This window comes from Gigantopelta aegis, chromosome 9 (assembly GCF_016097555.1).
Source record: "Gigantopelta aegis isolate Gae_Host chromosome 9, Gae_host_genome, whole genome shotgun sequence".
NCBI classification, from domain to species: domain Eukaryota; kingdom Metazoa; phylum Mollusca; class Gastropoda; order Neomphalida; family Peltospiridae; genus Gigantopelta; species Gigantopelta aegis.
The window spans coordinates 26,361,794-26,388,913 of NC_054707.1; the positions used below are offsets into that span (position 1 = coordinate 26,361,794).

The following is a 27,120-nucleotide window of genomic DNA, read 5'->3' on the forward strand; positions in this document are numbered from 1 at the left end:
TACAGCACGCGCAGGGGCCATCGATTGAAGTTACATAAAACAATTAACGATTAGTCGCCATCAAGGAGAGCTCGTGTATAGTTGCCTGTTGAGTGAATCTTTTTGTGAATTTTATTCTCAATCAAATATTTAAAAACAAAACAAATTACTTTATGCACACTTCAAACTGGAAAATAGTGCGTGCGTATTAATTTCGCGACATAAGGTTGGACGCGAACGACGCGAAATTTATACGCACGCATTTTTTCACGGTTTACAGTATATCATAGTGATTTTTTTTTATTGGGATTGTTTTTATTATTTTTTTATATGCACACGGTTGAACTATTTAAACTAGCACAAACAAGTTGTTTGTATACCTGTGTGGGTGTGTGGCTGTGTATCTGTGTGTCTGTGTACCTCTATGGCTGTGTATCTTTTTTTTTCCCTTTATTTTTTTTTTTTTAATTTTTTTTTTTTAATTATTATTACTATTATTATTTATTATTTATTGATTTATGTATTTATTTATTTATTTTTTTATTATTTTTTTGTAAATTAATTTGATAGGTTTATGTTTATGTATATTTTATCCATATTTTAATCATTATTTTATATTTTTAATAAAAAAAAATATATATGTAATTTAACAGGGCAGGTGTCTGGTCTGTGCCTATGGTAGTGGCTTGGTCAATATTACCTCGTCTACTGCCCTAGGTATTATAGATTAAAGTGTTGGCCGCGTCTTCTAAATGACCTCCCCTGCATGTGCTGTAACCTCACCGTGGTGCAGGGGTGTAACATTCTCTTTGAGAATGGCCAATACAGCACAAAATTGAAGTTTTGAGTAAAATTCAGTATCCATAAAATTCTGTGATATTTGTGTTTTTGTACAGTTCTTTACACTGTTTTTACACTGTTTTTGTTTAAGTCTTGAATTTTTATATTGATGTTGATCATCACTTTATTTATTTGCATTACCATAGTTTGACACCCAATAGCCGATGTATTTTTCGTGCTGGGGTGTCGTTAAACATTCATTCATTCATTCATTCATTCATTCATTCTAAATGACCTAATCATGTTGTTTTAGAAGACAACTGAGGAGTCGCCTGTTTTTCCATGGATCGGCCGCGTTCACCTCTCTCCTTCTGGCAGGCTTGATACTTAAAAGGAAATATTAAATTAACCATCGCTGGATTTTTTGCGCCACTCCCCTAGTGGCACCAGCGATTAAATTATTACAACCCTTTGGCGTCACTTTTCAAGTGACGCCGGTTTGGGAAGTTATAATAACTTCCTAAACAAGTAGTAGGCTGTCAGGATTGGACTGAACTGCGGTTGGACACGGTGGGGGGTGGGGGGGGGGGGGTGGTGGGATGCCGGGAGTTAGGGCATTCTTTGGGGCTATATGCGTAGGCGGTTCGGCCTTAGGTTTTGAGTAGGGCCGGCCTCCCCTCCCTCCCGACCGTCACCTGGTCACACCAATGTTTAAAATATGACTGGCAGCCCCTTTCCTCTTAACCTCCCATGGGCTTAATGAATATTGTTTAAGAATTATTATTAATATTAGACCAGCCCATCTAAATTTGCGCCGAAAATATATTATATTAATCATTTATATAGGATAGGAATGTTGATATGTTTCTTTAAGGGCGCAGCCAAACTTTTTTAACCCCAATTTCCCCCTTTTTATACTTTTGGCGTTAATTTTAAAAATTTCCCCTATTTGTTAGGTTATCCCTGTCCCGAGTCAGACTCCCGATCCTATCGGAGGCTGGACTCGGGATAGGCGTGTTCGAAACCCTAGTGGTATATGGACACGTTAAAAAAGTTACTAAGCTAAGCTAAGCTGTGTATCTGTGTGTATGTGTATCTGTGTGGCTGTGTATCTGTGTGGTTGTGTACCTCTATGTCTGTGTATCTGTGTGTATGTGTATCTGTGTACCTCTATGTATGTGTTTCTGTGTGTCTGTGTATCTGTGTGTATGTGTATCTGTATGTCTGTGTATCTGCCTGTATACCCTGTTCCTTGTTTAATTCGTCAGATGAGAGAAACGCACCACGAGAACTTGGCACAATTTATAGGAATCGTGCTGGGAACCAGGAAAAACTTCATTATCACAGAGTACTGTTCAAAAGGAAGTCTGCAGGTATGTTACATTTTTACCACTTGAAACAGAGCAAGTCTTACCTACCTACCGAACAGCCTATCTGACTACCTAAATTGTAGTCTACCTACCCACTTACATATCCAACTAACTACCTAACTGCCTACTTAACTAACTACATAACATACCTATCTATTTACCTCCATACCTATACTTTTAAGTACATACCTATCCAATTGCTTACCTACATATGTACCTACCTATCTACTTAAACACTTACCTATTTATATTATAAACTACCTACTTACCTACCTACTTACATTGCACCATCATGTTATGCCTGTAATTTTATTAACTCCCCTTGATATTTTCAATAATTTAAAGGAGAATGTTTGGGGTATTAAAGGCAGACACACCAATTCAATGTTGTCTAATCCTCGATATATATATATATATATATATATATATATATATATATATATATATATATTGTGTGACGGAACAGGCTCTTAATTTTGTTTTCGCCTGTGGCGATATTAATTGTTTTAGAGGGCCGTGTGCAGTTCCAATATGCACTTAAGCCCAGGTGGGCACTTTGTTACGTAATACCTCCGCGCGACCGTGGTCGAGCTGTGTCTAATACACACCCAGGCCAGATGCGGAGGCCATGAGGACAGTAGTTACGTAATACCTCCGCTAGTTCGGTACGATCGGGGTATTGCTGGCGGACTAGGCGTCAGCAAGTCTAGGCTTCTAAGAAAAATATGCCGGCTTCGTCGCTGTGGAAATATCACTTGATAGGTGCTGCCAATCATCTGACGCAGTAAACTGTAGGCTCACTGTCTAAATAATTATTAAAGCTTAGCCAGTCATCCTAGAGGACCTAGGTAAACTGTAGGTCATTGTCTTTATTGTGATAGGTACCAGTATTAATTCTGTGTTACAAGGTTACTGAATGAGTAGTTAAGGGTTAATTAAAAATTAACCAGTTAGGAATAGAGTTGTAATTCCTTTATTAATTAAGTTCTCCTGGAAGCGTTTCTCAAGTTTCACACGTGTGGGTGCTGTGTCACGGTGAAGTGATTAGAATATTGTGTAAACTAGACACCTAGAGATTAACTAATTAAGTGATCAGTTCTGGGTTGTTATTATTTGTTGTTGTTAATTAAAAAAAACTACTGCGGCAGTACATTTGTCAGCGTAGGTTAATACAGATTCCAAAGTGTATTGTGATCTTATCTCTGATCATACCTAGACGAGCCACTCGGGTCTTTTGAACTGCCCGATACAGAGAGATCTAATAGATATACAGTTAGGAGAGATATTTGGATCATCGTGTTTCATTCAGTTACGGGTATTATAGGATCCCCGTGACACATATATATATATATAAATTATATACACCTGGAATACGAAACACTTTTATTTTACAACTCGACACGTTTTTCTAGATCTGTAGTCGAAAATAGAGTGCTCGGCCTTCAGTACAGGCCACAGGACTATTGTTGTGTCTGTATTTGCTGACGTCATTCTATTATTTAAATAGGAATAATGAAATTTAACTTACATAGAAATGACAGCACATTCTTTGTATAAACCATCTGATGATAATGAAAGCGTTCATGGTTGAAATGGATTAATATACTAAAAGGAAGAAACATGGAATATTCAGGAGAAACCCTGTCCAGTGTTCTCCATAAGAGGCCAGGCATGCAGTCGCAAATAATTGCCACTCTATGCAGCCTTTAGAAGTCCAGAAGTCAGAAAAACACAATTAGTGAGCTGTTTAATGCAATTTCGTCATGCCACGCCTCAGTTAAAATGACTGATGGCGAGTCATATAGATGCTTGAATCTGGGATATCGCAGCGTGACGTCGCATGTCAATTCAACGTCCACATAAACACCATATGGAACTTATGGCAACGATATCAACAAAACAACCAGGTCAATGGCTGTTCCGTAGCGGCCGACCAAAAAAACATAAATTAAATCTCTTAAATGATACGTGACCCCCCATTTTCTTGCAGCTAGATTAGATGTGAGGTGCCACACTTTCTATTGCTGTACTTCCTGGGTGTGTTGAAACGCTGCTTATATCAGTTTTATTAGTAAACGTTAACATTATCGGCAATAAGAATTGATTTGGTCTAATGGAACCTTCACAGATCTGACGGCAGGATACGTGTCTACAGACGTCAAGGTGAACGTTACGTCACGTCATGTGTTCTTGAAGGGGATCGTTTTGGAGGTGGTGGCGTTATGATATGGGGTGGAATTAGAGCCACAGGCCGGACCCAGATGGTTGTGATTGAAGGCAATTTGAATGCTGTGAGGTACCGAGTTGAAATTTTGCAAAAAAAACTGTGTTACCGTTTTTGCAAAAGAACGGCCCCGGGATGGCATTACAACACGATAGAACTATGATGTGCAACCCTGGTCTGCCAGGGCCCCGGATTTGTCACCAATCGAACATGTCTGGGATGAAATCCTCCAACAACACTGCAGGATCTCCGGCTGATCCTTCCTCAGATCTGGAATGGCATTCCCAGGAACTTTCTCCAGCGTTTAGTGGCCTCAATGAGACGACGGTGCCAGGCCTGATCAATGCTCAAGGTGAACACACTCGCTACTAACTGTGTGAACTTCGCTCTGGACCCTCTCTAGCGATGTGGCTCATTTGCATATGGCAGGTGCGTCCTTTTCGTGGACTATTGCTCGTTTCCGTACCTTCTGACATTTCTCTTTCCATGTTATAACGTTTCATACACGGCAGTAAAAACTTATCATCAATTATCTTTGTCTTTTGTGTGTCACAACAACTTTTGCCTTTTAGTATACTTATTTTACTGTTTGTGGTTTGGGTGGGGTTTTTTTCTTTTTTCTTAGATATAGGTACAGATAGATAGATAAATATTACGTGTACTTATGATATATTTCAGGATGTTCTGCAAAATGAGGATATTAAACTGGATTGGACTTTCAAATTGTCTTTACTGAGAGATATCACCAGGGTAAGGATACCACACATGTTGCCTGCTCAATAGTGTAATATATACATGTACTAAATTATAGAAAATATCTCTATGCGCTATTCACAACCTTCATCGAACGAATCCTTGCCTGTTAACTTCAGTTTTCTGTTAAATAATACCAGTCATCTGACCTTTGCTGTTAAAAATGTTTGTAATTCATCGTACCAGGACACTGAAAACATAAACGTATGGAAATGCCTTTGACTGGATTTGTTATTTTAAACAAAAGGAAACCTTGGGAACGCCGTTTTGTTGAAACGATAATAGTCGTGACTTGAAACCTAATACGACGGTACAATCTGATCTGACCCCCTTTCCAAACAGTTGTTCAAGACAGTCTTGTGAATATATGTGCCAAGGTCAGAGCAATGGTTCCATTGCAAAAGTCGGTGATGAAACCAGAAATTGATATTTTTAAAATACACTCTTAATGTAATGATTACTTTTTATTCTCGTAGTTTTACTTACTTACTTACTTACTTACTTACTTGCATACTTGCTTGCTTTCTTGCTTGCTTGCTTACTTGCATATTTACCTACTTATGTGCTTCATTTTACTTAATTAATTGCTCTCTTATCCACTAACTCAGTCATCTTCACTCAACCACTCTCACTGTTAATCACTGAATTACTGACTCACTCATCTACATACTCACCCATCAACCTACCTACCTACCGACCGACCTGCCTACCTACCTACCTACCTACCTACCAACCGACCTGCCTACCTACCTACCTATCTACCTACCTACCTACTGACCTGCCTGCCTACCTACCAACCTACCTGCTTTCTTACTTACTATATTCTGTTGTTTCGACATTTTGGTGTATGGTGATGTTTTCTTCAAAATGCATGATATCATAAAAACAGTGTATCATAATGACCCTCCCACTCCCTTTGGGTGTTATCGGGTCTTCTCTGATATTCACTTCTTTGCAGCTCGTTCTTTATTTAAACTTTTTTGGACGTCTATTACATATCACAGGTGATTGTTGCTCTGAGTTGAGAGTTACGTTGATTACATTTTGATATTCTGTCGTTTTCATTTGTAACTTCAGCAAATATAAAATAGTCGAATTACACCTTGCGTCAAACTGGTATCAGCGAAACCATAATTAATAACGGCATATGTACTTTTCTTGTTTATGAAATGAAAAACGTAATGCCACATTAATATCTTATTTATTTGCTGCGTTTCTAACGAAATGGTATTAGCTTTTGTTGTGCACCGTGTGACTTTTGATACAAAATAGTTTCTTCAATCACTGCGTGTTTTTCTACTTAACGTAGGTGTTAATTATAAACCCAATGGTTGATCAATTGAGAGCAACACCTAGTGCTTCTGTTTATTGTGAAATTAGATTTTTCGAAAACAGAAGACTACCTATATATTATAATTTCTTGAACATATAGGGTTTTTCTCTTGAAGTGCAATAAATTGGTTAAATCACATCTTATGTTTCATTCACGAGAAATAATTATGACATCAAGTCCATGAGTAATGAGAAATCCAACATGATCTTGACATTTCTAAATGATATAGTGTGCAAAGCAATATGAATAAAAAACGTGGTGCGTATAGAACATTGTATATGACATGGGATATATATTACAAAACATTTAAGGGTTTCCTCGCAGAAAATAACAATCTTATATGGTTTCAGTATTTATTTCAGTGACAATGAATATATATGATAAATCATTTGAGGATTTCTTCGCATACATACAATTGTCACCGAATGGTGAAGTGTTAGAGGTGGCTAAATCGACACTGTAGAGGTTTTTCGGGTGTCTCTGAATTTATATTTTCTGTCTTGACAGTACCGTTTAGGATTTTTGCATTACAATTTAATAACATTATAACGCGGCCGTTTTAAATGAATACATGGGGAAGGTCCCTTGGGTATCTATATATCTTCCTATATTACCAACTGCCAATATTACGATACTGATAACCATATAATTTGTTAAAACACAATATGCTGTACTAGTGTATGCCTAGAAAACACCAGTTGACAACTCGATATGATTGGGCAGATCGCTGACCGTAAGTTGTTTTCTCTCGTGGACCCGTCTGTTGTAAATCGTGATGGGATCGTTAATCGCTACTGTCTACCCCATCAACTACGGATGACCGTTTTAAAAAATGAATCAGCAGTGGCATTCGTTGGTTGGTGTTTGTGCACAGTAACCACGAACAGAAAGATTGTTTTCCCTGCTACACAATCAGTGTTCGAGTCAGGATTTTCAAAGGGTTTGCTTCGTTAGGACCTTTTTAACGATACGTTTATAATTCGGATACCGTATACTGACTATATGGTTTGTTTGGTTTTTTACAAAATAAACTCTAAAACCACATTTATGAATCATAAGTTTGAATAACTGATTTCGCTTGTTATATTTTATACCATACTATATATCTTCCATAGCAAATGTCATTAAATAAAAAACAAAAGAAAGTGAAAATTAACATTGAACGTAAAAATAGTTTTTTGTTTCAGTTTGTGTCAACTAAGAACAAAAATAATAACAGTATTTTGAAATTTAGAAGATTAAAAAAGGTGATGACACAAGAAAAACACCACCTTAAAATAGTCCAATATCAGCATCCAAAAATGGCATTTTCGTTATTTTGATGCACAATAATTGCGTTTCAGACCATCTATGTTTCCAAATTTACTGAGGGAGCATGCCCGCAGAACTCTCAAGAGAGCTCGAGCGCTTTGAACTCTCAAACAAGGCACTTCGTTCGGACAACCAGCCTTAGCTGCATACACTAACTACTATAGATTAACAACAAATTAGGAATATGTTATTTATATACCTTATAAAAGGACATGCATGTTTTATTTTTTATTAGTACTGAAGAGCAAAAACAATTCTAAATAATATCACTATTTGTGCATAGGATATATACTATTTAAAAGGTTACTTACTCATCCGCTATTGTTGAGTGCTAAACTTGATGGAAGCGACAGAAATGCCTAGGAAGCCTGTACTGACAGGTACTATAAATGGCAGTCCTCTCACAGACTGAATAGGATCTCTATATTGCGCACAAGGCCAGTTCTTCTAAAGGCGAACATCTGACAGTAAACAATGACTGCATATATTCACGACTCCGTTTAGACTGTTTAACAGGCACGAATGAGCGCCCTCAGTTCAATGAATGAATGAATGTTTAACAACACCCCAGCACGAAAAATACATCGGCTATTGAGTGTCATACGTCAGTTTGAAAACCTTTCATGTCAGCACGCGCCTGGACTATAGTCCTTTATGTAACCCGAGCCCCTGTGTTGTTAATAGTAATAAGTATCTCTCTTCCATACAATCTCAGTATGAATGGGCACTAAAACCAAGATGTATGACTGGGCACTAAAACGAAGATGTCTGAGTTTGTCTTCTATTACAGGGTATGTCGTTTTTGCACCACTCGAACATCAAACAGCATGGGAGACTTAGATCACCGAACTGCCTTGTTGACAGAAAATTCGTCCTTCAAATCACAGGGTTTGGACTTCCCACATTATACGACGAAAGTGAAAATGGGCAAGAAAATGCCTCCCATGCCTACTTTGAAAGTATGTTATTATACTCGGTAACTTAGTAGAGATTAACGTTGTATGTTATAGACATATTTTGACTGTTTTCGAACAGCAACATTTAAAATACTGGGGGGGGGGGGGGGTTGTTTGTTTTTTGTCTTTTTATTCTGACTGTTCATTATGTTTGTTTGGGGGGGGGGTGTTGTCTATTTGTTTGTTAACGTACATGGTGTATTTTGTCGGTTGGTCTTGATGTCAGTTATTTTGCATACGTTTGACAATATAAATTCATGTACAGTGAAACTCCTATGAACCGGACATTCATGGGATCAAGTTTTTGTCCAGTTTAGATGTATCTGATTTCGAGGGGTTTTCATTGATACAAAAGCTTTTGTTGTCGTTTGTTTCCGCTGGTGTCCTATTCATATTCGTTCTTACAAATGTATTGAAGATATATTGAAAAGATAATGTTCCAATAAAGAAACTTTGACTTAAGATATTTGAACGTGACTTATATATTAAAAACACTTTTAATGGTTTTAAGTTTTTCATCGAGTAATAGTTCAATACATGGACGTTTAGATGGACGTTGCATGTTGAAAGTGAATATGGCAATGAAACGCTACTGATATCTTTTCGACACCGCACAGTCAACATTACTTTTGCCTAGTCTTTATTTATTTTTTAATAAACTGTTTTAAAACAAAATTAAATTCAAACAATAGGAAGATAGTGGATTAAATTCAAACAATAGGAAGATAGTGGATTAAATTCTTTTTTTTTTTGGGGGGGGGGGGCGGGATTTAGCTCAGTCAGTTGAGTGCTCGCTTGAGGTGTTTGCGTCGCAGGATCGAACCATCTCGGTGGATCCTTCAGCTGATTGGATTTTTCTCGTTCCAACCAGTGCACCATAACAGGACAAAGGCCGTGATATGTGCTTTCCTGCATGTGGGAAACTGTATATAAAAGATCCCTTGCTGCATTAAGGAAAATGTAGCGGGTTTCCTCTGATGACTACGAGTCAAAATTACTAAATCTTTGACATTCAGTAGCCGATGATTAATTAATCAATATGCTCCAGTGGTGTCGTTAAACAAAACAAACTTTCATTGTTCTTTTGTCGATCTTCGAAAAAACCTTCAGACATGTTTGTGACGGATATCACAGCTGCTGCCACCTGTTGTTTAATTTCTTAATTGTTATTTACCAACCATTCCTCTTTCATGTGTAACGATGATTACACATCTAGTGGTTAACCTGAGCATGTGCGTATTGCACTAATGTTCGCATTGACCATAACACACTGTTAAACTATTGCAGAGCTTCTGTGGGTTGCGCCAGAGCACCTGAAGAACAACTTGCGAGCCGGGGGGTCTCAGAAGGGTGACGTGTATAGCTTTGGGATTATTCTACAGGAGGTCATCACGAGGACTGCGCCGTTCAGCAACTGGCGCATTCTCATGGAAGTTAAAGGTAAGCAGGCCACAAAGAGAAAGAAAAACAGTCCAGGCAAACGTCATGTTTGACATTATCATATTCACAAAATAACAACCACCAACATTGAACATTGTACCCTGTGTTACGTCATATTCAAATAAATACTGCTTACTTATTTCGTGTACGTTCATCGGGGTATGAATAAGACAAAATAATCATAACACTAAAATCAGTGGATAACTGTGTTGTATTTGACCATTTGCTGACATTAATTAGTAGATAACTGTGTTGTATTTGACCATTTGCTGACATTAATTAGTAGATAACTGTGTTGTATTTGACCATTTGCTGACATTAATTAGTAGATAACTGTGTTGTATTTGACCATTTGCTGACGTTAATTAGTAGATAACTGTGTTGTATTTGACCATTTGTTGACGTTAATTAGTGGATAACTAAGTTGTATTTGACCATTTGCTGATGTTAATTAGTGGATAACGATGTTGTATTTGACCATTTGCTGACGTTAATTAGTGGATAACTGTGTTGTATTTGATCATTTGCTGACGTTAATGCTGGTTTTACAATCGCAAACCGAGCTGTACCGGCGGCGCGGAGCAAATGGATTAATTCAGTACATTTTACTTACAGTTCCGATGTTTAAGAAAATGGATTTTAAGAATTACTTTTAGCACCAAATGAAAATTAAAAAGAATCAATTGAATAATGAAGTATCGTAAACGTTTTAAATGTACGAACTGGGGGAAATTGAAAAAGAGCAATGAACAAGATTACTGATGTTTTACTGTTATTGTCACTAAAGTACTGTCGGAAATAAAATAAAAATTATTTTCATCGATTATTTCTTACACATTAAACAGACAAGTAAATATTTTGTAAATATCTATTTAAGAATAGTCTACCTAATTTAGCATTTACTTGTTTTGGCTCTCATTGATGCACAAGGTGATGTTTACTCTTTAAATTAAAAGAAAGATGTTAGTAAACAAGTGATTTGTGCTCTTTATTGGAACAGACTATAACACATTTTGGTCGATATGTATCAGTTCCATTGCTGTTACAATATGTGAGGGACCGTTTCTGATTACGGTTTACCCCTATTCCTCTCCCCCCAAAAATATTTGTAGACATTCATAAGTAACTTTTGAGCAAAACTGTCAAGAACCATTTTGATTTTGTGATCTATTATACCGGTATTAAAGGTGTTATCTCAAAGTTGCATAACGACACTATTGCAAATCATGTTTTTATTAAATTTCGCTTTAACATTTAAAGACTACACCTTTAACTATATGCCCATAAATGATTATAGGAAATAATTTGATCTACTAGTAGAAAATACGTTTTTATTGGAGAATCTTTATCACAAACAGATGCTCACATATAACTTCTGATATAGCACCTTTAAATGGTTGCACGATTGTATAAATTTCTAACGTACTGATATTTAATTTATGTTCACTAAATATGCTGGTCATAATTAACAATTTATGCTGCAATTCAAAATAATCAGTTAACTTGCAGTTTTAAATTAAAAGGGTAATAGTCTGGCAGCAAAAAGCAACTTTTTTTGCCAGACCCCTTTTTGCCGGTTATAGGTTTTTTCAGTGTTGATTATTCATTGTTACCATGCATACAATAATATCCAGGTGGGTGTAGAGTTATCATCCTTGGGGAAATTGAGAAAAGTGCGAAAATCCAAGATGGCCGCCACTGAATCAATATATTCTCATATCTTCGCCACCAGATAAGATACAACCATGATGGAACTGTCTTTTTATACATTTTCAGACACGAGGAATCCGATTCCACCAATATTTAGTTTAACAAATGTATAGAAAACAACATGGCGGCCAATGATGCAAAAGAGGACTATCACTGAAGTTTGTCCACCAAATAACTTGACTTTATTAACTTTCTCTAGTTTCGGGTCTGAGATGGAGAGAAATAACTACAAATGAGACAACATGGCATAGAGATTCTGAAATAGCACATGTTATACCTTCGATGATATATGCTGACCCAATTATCATACTTATCAGTGGGTACTTTCCGTAAGGGAACCACTAACAGTAATTGGTTGCTGTGCCATTAAACATGGCTGTGTGGGCACACTAATGGCTGAAACTGGCATTGTAGATGTACTAAGCGTTACATATGGAGGTGTACTGAAAATGCTGAGTGGCAAGAAATACCCCCAGAATGTCAGAGCCCTCAGGATGCTGGTAGAAGAACTACTTCGACACGTCTTTGCCAAATATGATTTGGAAAGCATGGGTTATCTTGAACAAATTTTAGATGATATTGCATCTCAGAATAGAACAGCAAAGCTCTGGGTGGATTGTCTCATCAAGCCCCTCTTTACAATTCTCAAGTACACTCGTGCATAGCGTGAAGCTGACTGGGCTCTACATCTAGACACCGTCGAGAAAATGATCCCCCTTTTCTTTGCGGCAGGACATGTGAATTATGCTCGATACGCACTGTATTATCTACGATCAATGCAAGGCCTCCCTGAAGATATCCATACACAATTCATCAAAGGACAACACACGATGCATTATAACGCTGGACTGTTCAATGGTATATGGAGTGATATGGCCATTGGAACTACTTTCATGAGGTATGGTCATAGCAAAAGTGGGATAGTTGGCATAACTTTGAAACAACAAACACTCAAACCGTGGGCTTACAGCTTGCATACCTGTCACGGGATCCTGAATGACTTGAATCAGATGAGAGATAATGAAGGGCCATCATCCCATACCCATCACAAAGAAGAAATGACAGCACGGACCCAGGGTGATAAACAAGACAGGAACACTATGCGTGCTAAATTGGAGCTTTGCATAGATCCACTTGACTCGGAACAACATTCAGATGGACTGATCAACATTGTTACTGGGCAAGTTGTTACTCACTCTTCTGTCAATGTCGATAAGGCAGTACAACTAGGCAGAACACAGATGGAGTCTTTTGAGCAGAGTTGGCCATATGGATTCCACGACACAATATCCAGAAGTGTAACCACCATGGCAATCTCACGCAAGCATGTTAAAGTAGGAGATACCAAATTTTTTTGACAGGGAGATCATCTACGCTAGAGCCATGGACTTGCAGTCCAGTGCACGCGATCTCGATACAGACGCTCTGATGAGTCATGAACTATCACCTGTCCTTACGTCCATGTTCGATGAGAATGGAAACATGAGGGATGCCAAAACCAAATCCAATCTCAAGAATGCCCTCAAAGTGGAAATGTCAAGGAGGCTGGCTGAAAGAGATGTGCAAGCGATATTCCTCGATGGGTGTGCTGTCGTCTGGGTAGTGCCTTGGCCATCAACTGGAACTATACAGGACTACCTTGATCGGTTTCGCAGTTACCTTCACAAGCATTTGGCAACACGTGACGTATATCTAGTTTTCGACCGGTACATTGAGGGTAGTACTAAAGAGACAACGCTTCGTGGCAGGGACAAGTCAGCCAGCAGGGTGTACACGTTACGTTGCACAGCTAGTCTACCACCGCAGAAAGTCATCTTTACCGTCATCACCAATAAAGTACAACTGGCAGTGATCCTGTCCCTGTAGAGATCACACGTGGTATTGTAAACAAACGGCAGGACATGACTACAACACAGGAAGAGGGCGATACTCTGATTGTCCAGAAAGATGCACGTGTGACAACTGGTACCGTACTGGTGGTCGCATATGATACAGCTATTTTCATCCTCCTGTTGTATTTCTGTCACGAGGGCAATATATCCTGCAATGTTCTAATGGTTTCACCAGTGCAAGGTCGAGCTGTCTTGGACATCAACGCAGCAGCAGAAAAACACAGCTTAATCATATCAGATTTTACTGGCTGCTCCCGGTCTTACTGGTTGTGATACTGTGGCGTCCTACTTTAGTATTGGCAAGGGAATAGCACTTAAAGTTTTGAGATCTGGTAAACACAGACTCAACTTGTTGGGCAACACAGACGCAGAAGTATCTTTCTCGGATATCACAGAGCAAGCCACACACTTCATGCTGGCCTGCTATGGTCAGTCAAGTTGTCGGTCATTCACAGAAGCACGACGAAAAGTGTGGGCGCTCAAAGTTGGTAGGCCAGTGCACCAACACTTTGTTCACTGCCACCCACCAATGAAGCCTTCATGGAAAATGTGGCCACGGCCCATCTTCAAGTAGCAGTTTGGCTGCATGCCTTGGAGCAAAATCCGCCAGGTTTGGAACCAACTGCTTATGGTTGGTCGCAAGAAGAGGGGTCGAACGCACTCATCCCAACGACTATCCCTGCTGATATATTGCTAGTCCCAGCGGAGTTGCTGAAGCTGATCAATTGTTCCTGTGAGAGTGAGATGCCATGCAAAATACAAAGTTGCAACTGCAGCAGTTCTAACATGGCATGTACAATGTTTTGCTCTTGCAATGGTGGACTTGCCTGTCAAAATGAAAAGACTATGGAAGTTCTGCGTTTAGAAGAAGATGAGGACTAATACTTTTGATGGAGATAAGGATATTGGGTATAACATGTGCTTATTTAGAATCGATGTGCCTGTTGTCTTATCTGCATTGAATTTTCTCCATCTGAGACTAGAGAAAGTTAATATACCGTAGTCAAGTTATCTGGTAGTCAAACTTTAGTGATAGTCCACATTTGCATCATCGGCCGCCATTTTTAGGACATATATATTTCCGACACTACTTTAGTTTAATATGACGGACGACTTTATTTTTGGATATTCAGCCCAATCACAAGTCATTGTTCAGCACTTTATAAATTTGATGTTTATTGTATAAGACCGCCAATTATGTTTGCACTCGTTTAATTAATTCATCGTGGCTTTAAGTAGTTCGTAACTTTATGTCAAGTGACAGAAAACTGTCTGTTTTCATCCAATCAAACCATTTTGGTTTACTTCCTCATTTACGATAAGGCTGAGTTTGTGTGCTGTTAATTGGTGTTAGTGCAAAAGAGGTAAAAAGCAAACAATTTGTTTTGTATTATTTGGCATAGCCATGATTTTATATTGGATGGTCAGATATAGCACGCGGGGAGTGTCGTTGTGAATGTCATCCCGAGGTTTCTGCCATTGTTAAGATGTTGCTCACTAACAATCTTTTTAACGATTATAATTATATATTAAATATATTTATCTGCATAAAATAGCAGTTGTTGTATATTAAATGTGTTGCTAGTCGTTCATTGTATTTTCTAATATATGTTTGTTTGCTTGGTGGGTTTTTTTGTACGTCCGAAATTATTGAGAGACCAAGCCCAGATTGGGTGACTTATAAACACTTGGACGAAATTATTGTCTTTCGTAAATCTGGCCCATAGACTTCAATCTCAGACAACACTTTTCGTAAAGTTAGGTAGCAGGGTGCACGTTTTGTTGCGCTAGAGTATTGATATTGTGTTTGTAGACATTTAACGACTGTGTATTTCTGTATCTCACACAGATATGGTGGAGCGGATTGTAGAAAAATCCGAACCTCCGTTTCGACCCCAGGTGGAGAAGTCGGCGTGCCCCGCGGGTTTGTACACCCTCATGCTCAGGTGCTGGTCGAATAACGCGGATGAGAGACCGAACTTTGAGTTAATTGAAAAAACAATCAAACGACTACAAGGGTACACCTTTACAAATACATTTTAGCATTGTTTGTATTATGTTTGTGTTAAATATATTAGTTGAGCTGTAAGCATTTTATTACTTTAATGTTACAAAAACAACATTCATATATATTTTGTTGGTACCTTTACATACAAAATATATGTACTGGTAACAAAACGGTCACACAATATATTGTTACACAAATCTGTTTAATGAATGGTTAATGCCACACCAGCATGATAAAGTGACATAAAGATGGATGTCAGTTAACTAAATAGGCAATTGTATTATGTGAATGCTTGTGTGTAGGAACGAAATTGATTCCCATCTGGTGACGCAATTAAATTAAATTTTATCGAACAGACGTTGGCTGATTTCTTATGCATCCACAGGGGCGGATGTAGGATTATTCTAGGGAGGTGTGCAGCATTTACCTAGGACACCAACACTATTTATAGAGTGGCTACAGTGTATTATTTAACCAGGACACCAACACTATTTATAGAGTGGCTACAGTGTATCATTTACCCAGGACACCAACACTATTTACAGAGTGGCTACAGTGTATCATTTACCCAGGACACCAGCACTATTTACAGAGTGGCTACAGTGTATTATTTACCCAGGACACCAGCACTATTTACAGAGTGGCTACAGTGTATTATTTACCCAGGACACGAGCACTATTTACAGAGTGGTTACAGTGTATTATTTACCCAGGACACCAGCACTATGTATAGAGTGGCTACAGTGTATTATTTACCCAGGACACCAACACTATTTATAGAGTGGCTACAGTGTATTATTTACACAGGACACCAACACTATTTACAGAGTGGCTACAGTGTATTATTTACACAGGACACCAACACTATTTACAGAGTGGCTACAGTGTATTATTTACCCAGGACACCAACACTATTTATAGAGTGGCTACAGTGTATTATTTAACGTTTCACCTCAACTTCGTCATTAATTTGCAAAACGTTCCTGGATCATCAAACTATCAACTTGTACAGCAATCTACAAATCAATCGCATCTTTCACCTTCTTTCTTCAATGCCACACGTCTGGACTGGAATGGACAACTATGGGACGGGTGGGATGGGGAGGGAACGCTGGTATTAGGGAGTGGTAGGGCGTAGGCGGTTTCGGCCGATAGGGGGATAGGACTGACTAGCCTCCTTCACACCCAACCCACCGGCACACCTCGCCCCACGTGGGTACTCGTCTGGATCTTGGAGCGCGGTGTTGAATTGGGCGCGAAGCCCACCTCTTCCGAACCTTCCATTGGTTATACCAGAGACCGGACCCAGGGTGGACATGCCCGAACTTAATGGATGTAGGCATGGAAAAACGTTTAGATTTGGATTTGAATTATTTAACTTTTGAGTAAGTATATGAAAAAAATGTAGACCGTACCCGCCTGTATTGTCATTTCCATGATTTCACGAAGTGAACATTTTTATTGTTTATAATTTGAGCGACAACACACAGGCTGCTCTGTATGTGAATCAGTCGCGGATCCAGCTGGAGGGTATTGGAGGTGTACACGAACTGTGACGAACACACGTTATAATTCCTAAGTGCCTCGCAAAAACGTAAACTATTGCAATAACTTTACTTGTTTTTGGTGTGGGACATGTAGTTTGTTGGTGGGTTGGGTTTATTTTTGAATACTGCATCTGTCCTTTTACAATATACCATCTCCTTCCTAAATACAGAAGGCCCCTTTAAAATGTTACAACCAAGACACATTCCGAATTGGCATCTGTGAATGCATACATTGATTATTGTATTGTACTTTTCACCATACACATCTTTTTACACTGAGGTTATAAATAATTATATAATGTTCATATACTTACCTTTGTGTGACATCTAATAGCCAATGTTTATTTTTTTGCTTGGGTGTCGTTTAACCGTTATTCAATCAATAAAAATGTTGTAGTTGTAGATGAGAACGCGGCAGTAGCCGAGTGTTGTGTGTGTTGCGGTAACCGAGTGCTGTGTGTGTTGCGGTAACCGAGTGCTGTGTGCGTTGCGGTAACCGAGTGCTGTGTATTTTGCAGTAACCGAGTGCTGTGTGTGTTGCAGTAACCGAGTGTGTGTGTGTCGCAGTAACCGAGTGCTGTATGTGTTGCAGTAACCGAGTGTTGTGTGTGTCGCAGTAACCGAGTGTTGCGTGTGTTGCAGTAACCGAGTGTTGTGTGTGTTGCAGTAACCGAGCGTTGTGTGTGTCGCAGTAACCGAGTGCTGTGTGTGTCGCAGTAACCGAGTGATGTGTGTGTTGCAGTAACCGAGTGATGTGTGTGTTGCAGTAACCGAGTGATGTGTGTGTTGCAGTAACCGAGTGCTGTGTGTGTCGCAGTAACCGAGTGTTGTGTGTGTTGCAGTAACCGAGTGCTGTGTAGTTTGCAGTAACCGAGTGCTGTGTGTGTTGCAGTAACCGAGTGTTGTGTGTGTTGCAGTAACCGAGTGTTGTGTGTGTCGCAGTAACCGAGTGCTGTGTGTGTTGCAGTAACCGAGTGTTGTGTTTTGCAGTAACCGAGTGTTGTGTGTGTGTCGCAGTAACCGAGTGCTGTGTGTGTTGCAGTAACCTAGTGTTGTGTGCGTTGCAGTAACCGAGTGTTGTGTGTGTTGCAGTAACCGAGTGCTTTGTGTGTTGCAGTAACCCCGAGTGTTGTGTGTGTCGCAGTAACCGAGTGCTGTGTGCGTTGCAGTAACTGAGTGCTGTGTGTGTTGCAGTAACCGAGTGTTGTGTGTGTCGCAGTAACCGAGTGCTGTGTGTGTTGCAGTAACCTAGTGTTGTGTGCGTTGCAGTAACCGAGTGCTGTGTGTGTTGCAGTAACCTAGTGTTGTGTGCGTTGCAGTAACCGAGTGCTGTGTGTGTTGCAGCAACCGAGTGTTTGGTGTGTTGCAGTAACCGAGTGTTGTGTGCGTTACAGTAACCGAGTGTTGTGTGTGTTGCAGTAACTGAGTGTTGTGTGTGTCGCAGTAACCGAGTGTCGTGTGTATCGCAGTAACCGAGTGCTGTGTGCGTTGCAGTAACCGAGTGCTGTGTGTGTTGCAGTAACCTAGTGTTATGTGCGTTGCAGTAACCGAGTGCTGTGTGTGTTGCAGCAACCGAGTGTTTGGTGTGTTGCAGTAACCGAGTGTTGTGTGCGTTACAGTAACCGAGTGTTGTGTGTGTTGCAGTAACTGAGTGTTGTGTGTGTCGCAGTAACCGAGTGTCGTGTGTATCGCAGTAACCGAATGTTGTGTGCGTTGCAGTAACCGAGTGTTGTGTGTGTGTTGCAGTAACCGAGTGTTGTGTGTGTTGTAGCAACCGAGTGTTTGGTGTGTTGCAGTAACCGAGTGTTGTGTGTGTCGCAGTAACCGAGTGCTGTGTGCGTTGCAGTAACCGAGTGCTGTGTGTGTTGCAGTAACCGAGTGTTGTGTGTGTCGCAGTAACCGAGTGCTGTGTGTGTTGCAGTAACCTAGTGTTGTGTGCGTTGCAGTAACCGAGTGCTGTGTGTGTTGCAGTAACCTAGTGTTGTGTGCGTTGCAGTAACCGAGTGCTGTGTGCAGTAACCGAGTGTTGTGTGCGTTGCAGTAACCGAGTGTTGTGTGTGTTGCAGCAACCGAGTGTTTGGTGTGTTGCAGTAACCGAGTGTTGTGTGCGTTACAGTAACCGAGTGTTGTGTGTGTTGCAGTAACTGAGTGTTGTGTGTGTCGCAGTAACCGAGTGTCGTGTGTATCGCAGTAACCGAGTGCTGTGTGCGTTGCAGTAACCGAGTGCTGTGTGTGTTGCAGTAACCTAGTGTTGTGTGCGTTGCAGTAACCGAGTGCTGTGTGTGTTGCAGCAACCGAGTGTTTGGTGTGTTGCAGTAACCGAGTGTTGTGTGCGATACAGTAACCGAGTGTTGTGTGTGTTGCAGTAACTGAGTGTTGTGTGTGTCGCAGTAACCGAGTGTCGTGTGTATCGCAGTAACCGAATGTTGTGTGCGTTGCAGTAACCGAGTGTTGTGTGTGTGTTGCAGTAACCGAGTGTTGTGTGTGTTGTAGCAACCGAGTGTTTGGTGTGTTGCAGTAACCGAGTGTTGTGTGCGTTGCAGTAACCGAGTGCTGTGTGTGTTGCAGGAAGAAGGACCACAACATCGTAGAGGTGCTCATCAACCGACTGGAGGGCTACGCCGCCAACCTCGAGGTCATCGTCGAGGAGCGCACGCAGCAGCTGTTTGCCGAGAAACGCAGATCAGAAATGCTGCTCTACGAGATACTACCTTCGTGTGTACTAGTATATTCACACATACACACATACGTGCATACTCACACGCGCGCACACACACACAGAGAGAGAGAGAGAGAGAGAGAGAGAGAGAGAGAGAGAGAGAGAGAGAGAGAAACGCGCGCGCGCACGCAAAGATACACGCACAAATACATGTATACACAGAGAGACGCGCGCACAAAAACATACACAAATGTATGCAACATAAATTAAATGTTTTTTATTTTTAAAATGTAAAGTATTCAGTATGCAACGTGGTTAACATTCCATAGTATCAGTCATAGTTTGTTTTAAAAGACAAAAGAAAAGCGGTTGAAATTACAGTAGGGATAACTGTGTACTGTGTTGCGTCAACAATAAAACAGTGAAAACGTACGTTGGTAAGTCGGCAGAGTAGAGCTACTCCCAATTCTAATTCAACACATTTGTAACAACAAATATGATTGACTATCTACTACAGTTCTATAGTTTCAAGTCGTAGAGCAAATTTTCATGTCGCAATATGTCAAGTTAAGTGTGTATATTGTACATATATTATTGCTGAAGTGCTGTAAAGATCGCTACGGGTTCCCGTAAAGCGAACACAGTTCACAATCTGAATAATAAAGTAACAAATCGAAATTTTATTCTATTCAGTTCACAGTTGCCAAAACCAAATATCACTTACCAGAGGCAGTTGGGCCATAATTCTATACAATTACGGTATACTATTTAAATACCAGTAAATAAATTCATACGACTTTTTTTTTTTTTTAATCAAGTGCTTTGACAATGTTAAGATTTCGTGCTGGGGTGTCGTTAAACATTCATCCATGCATGTTAGTGCATTGTAGCACAAACCAATTAAATGGAATAGTGCTCCTTTGAGTTTGTAATGGAGAGTAATAAATGGATAGTGAAGAATGGCGTGTGGTAGTCAGAACATTGGTGTCGGTGGACATTCTAAAAATAAACTAATACAAATATATTCGAGACTTGTGTTTCAGGTAGTTTTACTGTTTACGTTGCAGATCTGTGGCCAACCAGCTAAAACAAGGCTTAGCAGTCATCCCGGAGACGTTTGAAGCGGTGACCATCTACTTCAGTGATATAGTGGGATTCACCTCCATATGTGCAGCTAGTTTACCCATGGAGGTATACTAGGTTCCAATCCACTAAGCTTTACTTAGTATTGATATAACCATTTGTTAGTATTATTTAGTATATATATGACTAAGGGCACTATTTTTTTCTGGAAGATACATTTTGTTGGTATATTAATTTCAGTATCAACAGAAATATGCTCCGAATAGTTAGTTGTTGTTTTTATGAGACGATAGACCCTTACACATGTACGCGCATAACAATGAAAGCATTATTTGCATCGAAGCATTAAATGCATATACAATTATATTACATGCAATTCTATGTGTTTGGGTGGAGGTTTTCTAACTCTTGTATAATTAATAATTTATGTTTGTCTTCATTTCAGATAATTAATTTTCTAAATGACCTATACTCATTATTCGACAGCATCATTGACAACTATGATGTGTATAAGGTTAGTGCTAATTATTTGCATTGGACATTGTAGTTACTAGGTGCAAAACGGGGTCATTGTTCGTGAAGATGAGCGTGTTCGCGATTGTTATTACACACATTGACAGAAATAATGAAACAATCTTTACGAAACTTTTAATTGTGGTGGTTTAACCATTTTTTGCACAGTCCATTGATACCATTAAAGGATGTGGGGAATTAGTGGGCATTTTACAATTAGATCACCCTCAGATGATTATAACGAAAGATGAGAGTTTTGTTTTCATGTGCCACTAGGAATCTTTTCTTTATTTTCTCCTTGCTATTGCTATAGTTTGAAACCTACCTTCCTTACCATTATCTGTTAGTGTTAAGCACAATAGCAAGCAAGGTAAGGCGTGTTTGTAAATATGAATTTAGGTTGAATAAGACGACTTTTTATTTCATGCCTTTACGAAATTAAGACCACAGAACTATAAAATGGACTGTCCTGAATGTGTAGGCATTACGAAGACTGTGAACTAATCTACTGGGTAATGAAGCGTATTAAAAGTTCCAAATATAATGCTGTCCATAAATATTGTCTGGATCCACTTTGATCCAATTACTTCAAAATTCCGTTTGGCTTTAGTTGAAAAAAACCCTGATATTATTGTAGGCAACATTCTAAATTGATCGGCTACAATCATTAAAATGATCAGAAATGCTTTGAATATATTAAGCAAGAACCTGTAAGTATATTGTAATTTTAATAATTAAAAATGAAATACTGGCCCAAAAATGTAACATTGGATACAAACAGTATAGTACCATGACCAGTGTCTGACCAGTGTGAGTATAAGCGTGCCACTCAGTGGGTACAGTGAGTTTTGATGAGCGTCATCTCATTCAGGTGGAGACTATTGGTGACGCATACATGGTAGTGTCGGGGCTACCCATCAGGAACGGTCGGCGCCATGCCGTGGAAATCTGCAGAATGGCTCTTGCTTTCTTGAAAGGCGTCAAAGTGTTCACTATTAAACACATGCCGCAGACTAGGCTGCAAGTCAGAATTGGAATCAATTCAGGTTGGTGTTTTTATATAATGATTTCATCAGGTAATCCCAGAAAGTAAGGAAAGGGATGGAGAGAGAGAGAGAGAGAGAGAGAGAGAGAGAGAGAGAGAGAGAGAGAGAGAGAGAGAGAGAGAGAGAGAGAGAGAGAGAGAGAGAGAGAGACAGAGAGACAGAGAGAGACAGAGAGACAGAGTGTGAGAGGACGGGGACCGGCTGTCGCTATATGGGCTACTAGCACCTAAAAACCAACTAGGGATAGTGTCCTCTGCACTTTCTAGCAGACAAGAGTCTATACTGTCATGAGCTTTTATGCACCAGTCGTGAAGCATCAGTCAGAATCTATGAATGGTGATGAGAGAACCCAGAATCTATGAATGGTGATGAGAGAACCCAGAATCTATGAATGGTATTGAGGGAACCCATAATCTATGCATGGTGATGAGAGAACCCATAATCTATGAAGGGTGATCAGCCCTACGATCCATTGTACCACTGATGAGCACTCTATCACTGCGCAGTGGCCCGCCTCTATTACAAAGATGGTTTCGAAATTAGATCATGCTGATTTGTCTTTTATAACATGGACTGCATATCGTATTACCATGCAAACTAATAGTTGATCGTTAGAACTGGTATTAACTCAGGTGAGTGTACTTCGGTAGTACACGTCTTCATTGTATAATATATGTACCAGGTATTGTAATATAATAAAACATTTTATCCTGCACCCGCTGCTTCTGTTGGCCATCGTACATAGTGGGTGAACTAACCGAACTAATTGTTTTCCCCATTAATGTTTGATGGATTGCAGGATACAAATAATAACTATTTAATGACGCATGATATCTGCTTTATCCTGTTCAGGCTGAATGGGAAATTTGGCAAGCCTCGCAGAAATTCCCATTCTTACCGTATCAGGATAACGCCGAAATCCTACATGTATGTCGTTAATTAGCTCTATATAACTGAATTTGTTACATCGTATTACTGATTAAATTATTTCAATGATTAGGATGATTGGGTCGATTTGTTTCGATAGTCTGTTGGTTGGTGGGTTTGTTACATATGTTCCTGCTTGTTGACTGTGTTTCTTTGCATTGCACGTGTCACAGGACCGTGTGCGGCAGGTGTAGTCGGTTTGAAGATGCCGCGATACTGTCTGTTCGGAGACACTGTGAACACCGCGTCGAGACTGGAAACCACCGCAGAAGGTACGTAGTACCCACATAACGTAACGCAGTGCTACACAATTGAACTTTTAAAGTTCGATTTGTTTAACGACACTGCTAGAGCACATTGATTTATTAATCATCAGCTATTGCATGTCAAACATTTCGTAATTTTGACATATAGAGGAAACCCGCTACATTTTTCAATTAGTAGTGCTATATAATGAATGAATGAATGAATGAATGAATGAATGAATGTTTAACGACATCCTGGTACAAAAAAAATATATATCGGTTATTGGGTGTCACACAATGATAAATACAATGGTCACACAATGATCAACATCAATACACAAAATTATAAAATCATGTTAAAACACGGTGTGAAGAGCTGTGCAAAAGTATAAGTATCACAGGTAAGTATGTGTAAAAGTATATGTAAACGTCAGTGTCTCATAGCAACTTCAAGATAAGTTCAGGGTGGAATTGAAATTATTCTATAACATTTTTTCTGCCAAATATATCTTTCCTCGTCGGTCCAAGATGAATATCGTGAACCGTCAGTGTACACTGACAATCGTCATACTGAGGTGGAGGATCCTTCTTTATAACAAATGCATGTGTGAAGTACATGTATGTATGGCCGGCTGCGAGCACGACACAAGACAGAGTTAGTGTGGTATGTTTAACGACACCACTATTACACCTTCACTAGCTGTTGAATGGCAAACACTTGATAAGCATGACATGTAGTCTTTAGAGAAAACCATCTTTTATGTGCACATTCTCGCCTATACCAGAACAGAGCAGAACTTTACAGAACTTTATTTCTCTCAGATTACCGAATGGTGATACATTGAGGTGGTTTACAAACATATATAATGACATTTTCAGTGTACTATTAACAGATTATGTGATATAATAATTAATTATCGTATATACTCATAGCAATAATACATAAATCAGTATACTTGTTATATAAGAATAATTTTAAAGACAGCAGTGTACTCTAAACGTGATACATATAATACATGTTTTTTAAAAACGTGATATACGTTTTTAAAAACGGTATTAATAACATTGAGGAACATACATAATTTCATTGTAGTTGATAATTTTGTAGAATTAAATAGCGGATAAAATTTTAAGGTGATAGCTCTGTTGTAGTAGTATCTCTTTAGTAAAATAAGGGTACTGGGTTCGGATCCCAGTCGACGCATGGGATTTTTAATCCAGATACCGACTCCAAACCCTGAGTGAGTGCTCCGCAAGGCTCAATGGGTAGGTGTAAACCACTTGCACCGACCAGTGATCCATAAATGGTTCAACAAAGGCCATGGTTTGTGCTATCCTGCCTGTGGGAAGCGCAAATAAAAGATCCCTCGCTGCCTGTCGTAAAGGAGTAGCCTGTGTGGCGACAGTGGGTTTCCTCTAAAAACAGTGTCAGAATGACCATATGTTTGACGTCCAATAGCCGATGATAAGATAAAAAAATCAATGTGCTCTAGTGGCGTCGTTAAATAAAACAAACTTTACTTTTGTAAAATAAGGACACTGAAATAAATAATGATATTCGTCACCTAAAGCAGTGTTACAAAGAGGACATATTCAGTCTTGTCTTTCAATGTTTTGCTATCGGCCAGTTTCAGTTAGTGAATACCATGACCATTGAAATATCAACTAGGTGGTACTGGTTGGGACAGGAAAAACCCAATAATGTTTTGAGAGCGAAGAACTGGCTACTGATTAGATATGCCACCCAGATTTGACTTTCTATTTTAGCCAGAATTCACAACGATGTCAAATGACAACAATCTCATTACTATTTCGACATAATCAAATTATGTGTGTTAGCTTAATTTGTAGTTATGTATCACAATAAATATAAAAAATAGCGAAATATAGTACCAGAAACTATGATTATGCACCTTTTAATGTGAGGATATGTTTTGTGTCTGTTCGTCTATTAAAGCCATTTCACACATCTTAATATTAATGGTGCTGTGATTACTCTATTGTTTGGCGAAAGAAAGCGGATTTAGCAGATGGTAGTACACATAAGCCGACAAAATGCTAATAGCAAACAGAGTAAGATTCACAAAGGATGTTCTGTTCAAATTGTCCATAAATTAAAAAGACATACCTAGTGGGGGCTCTAAAACTGTATATTATTATGCTCTGGTTAATTTTTTCAGTCAGTTTTAGGTGTTCTGTTCGCATTCAGTGGTAAGACAGTCAGTTTTAGGTGTTCTGTTCGCATTCCAGTGCCAGCTCCTACCCATTCTGAGTAAACCACTATGTGACTAACCATAAAACTGCTTGATATAATGACATTGTGGTTCAAATCATAACGTGTTCCTTGTGACCAAACTCCGATAATGATCACGAATAGGTTTGCATGTGGTCTGTGTTCAGAGAGCAACTTCTTTTTTATCAGCTAATAATGTTGCAATTAAATATATCAATAATTATGTCTGCTTCAGTGATAATATTAATGTACGTGCACCATCTTGTTTTGCAGCTGGACAAATTCAGATCAGTGGCGATACAAAAATAATCCTAGATCGAGTTGGAAATTTCGTTACCAAACTTAGAGGAGAAATCCATTTCAAGGTATGCATTTATTTTTAACTTTAATAACATCGAAAGACCGTACCATTGGCATACATTCGCATATGAGTTTAGTATTATTTCTAATTTTTGCAAATGCCTACTAAGAAATTCTGGGTTCAGTAAGTCAGAGCCCGTTTTTTTTGCACTTCTCTTTATACCGAATGATAGGGAATCAGTTAAATTGTTCGCTGACGTTAATATTGTTTCCTCCGCACGGATGCCAATTTTCTGTGTTAAATGGAATAATGATGGTAATAGAAAATGAACCTCTTTTGTTATGATTAGAATGTGCGACATAATTGTTTTAATTCAAGAACCATGACTGTTGGGTTTCGTCCACAGGGCAAAGGAACACAGATCACGTACTGGCTAGTCGGAGAAGGTCTAGGCAATGAACAAAGCTTATTGCCCGAATGCTTTGACCGCAACAAATGAAGAGTTCACGGAGCGTATACAGGAGACTCTGGAGCGATTGTAAATGCCTCGAATTGAGCGTGCTCGAGTAAGAAGTTACCACACCCGGTAGATTCAGAACAGGAGCATTCCATAACAATCCAATCCAATATTTATTTACATGCTCATATACCACGAAGGTTTCAAGCATGTCTGTCCTGGGCATAATCTCTGGCCTTTGCCAGTGACTAAGTCCAGGACAGAAAAGGGTGGGGGATAAGTTTGAAGTGGGCAGATTTTGGAATAAAAATTTAGTTGTGTCCAGCGACTGCGCGGACCGACTAGTAGACACC

The 27,120-nt window shown here is 39.2% G+C and overlaps 1 protein-coding gene across 1 annotated transcript in view; it reads left to right on the forward strand.

The window, feature by feature from the left end:
• Positions 1–26,809, forward strand: part of LOC121381508 (atrial natriuretic peptide receptor 1-like) — a 73,787-nt gene extending 46,978 nt beyond the window's left edge. The window contains exons 11-25 of the mRNA XM_041510831.1: positions 2,028–2,132; positions 5,032–5,103; positions 8,541–8,709; positions 9,994–10,146; positions 12,271–12,505; positions 13,218–13,718; positions 14,043–14,236; positions 15,598–15,766; positions 19,872–20,018; positions 21,030–21,153; positions 21,491–21,559; positions 22,430–22,604; positions 23,705–23,803; positions 26,283–26,374; positions 26,717–26,809. Of these exons, the coding sequence (XP_041366765.1) occupies positions 2,028–2,132; positions 5,032–5,103; positions 8,541–8,709; positions 9,994–10,146; positions 12,271–12,505; positions 13,218–13,718; positions 14,043–14,236; positions 15,598–15,766; positions 19,872–20,018; positions 21,030–21,153; positions 21,491–21,559; positions 22,430–22,604; positions 23,705–23,803; positions 26,283–26,374; positions 26,717–26,809 (2,397 nt within the window). The remainder of the gene's footprint in view (positions 1–2,027; positions 2,133–5,031; positions 5,104–8,540; positions 8,710–9,993; positions 10,147–12,270; positions 12,506–13,217; positions 13,719–14,042; positions 14,237–15,597; positions 15,767–19,871; positions 20,019–21,029; positions 21,154–21,490; positions 21,560–22,429; positions 22,605–23,704; positions 23,804–26,282; positions 26,375–26,716) is intronic.
• Positions 26,810–27,120: the final 311 nt, after the last annotated feature.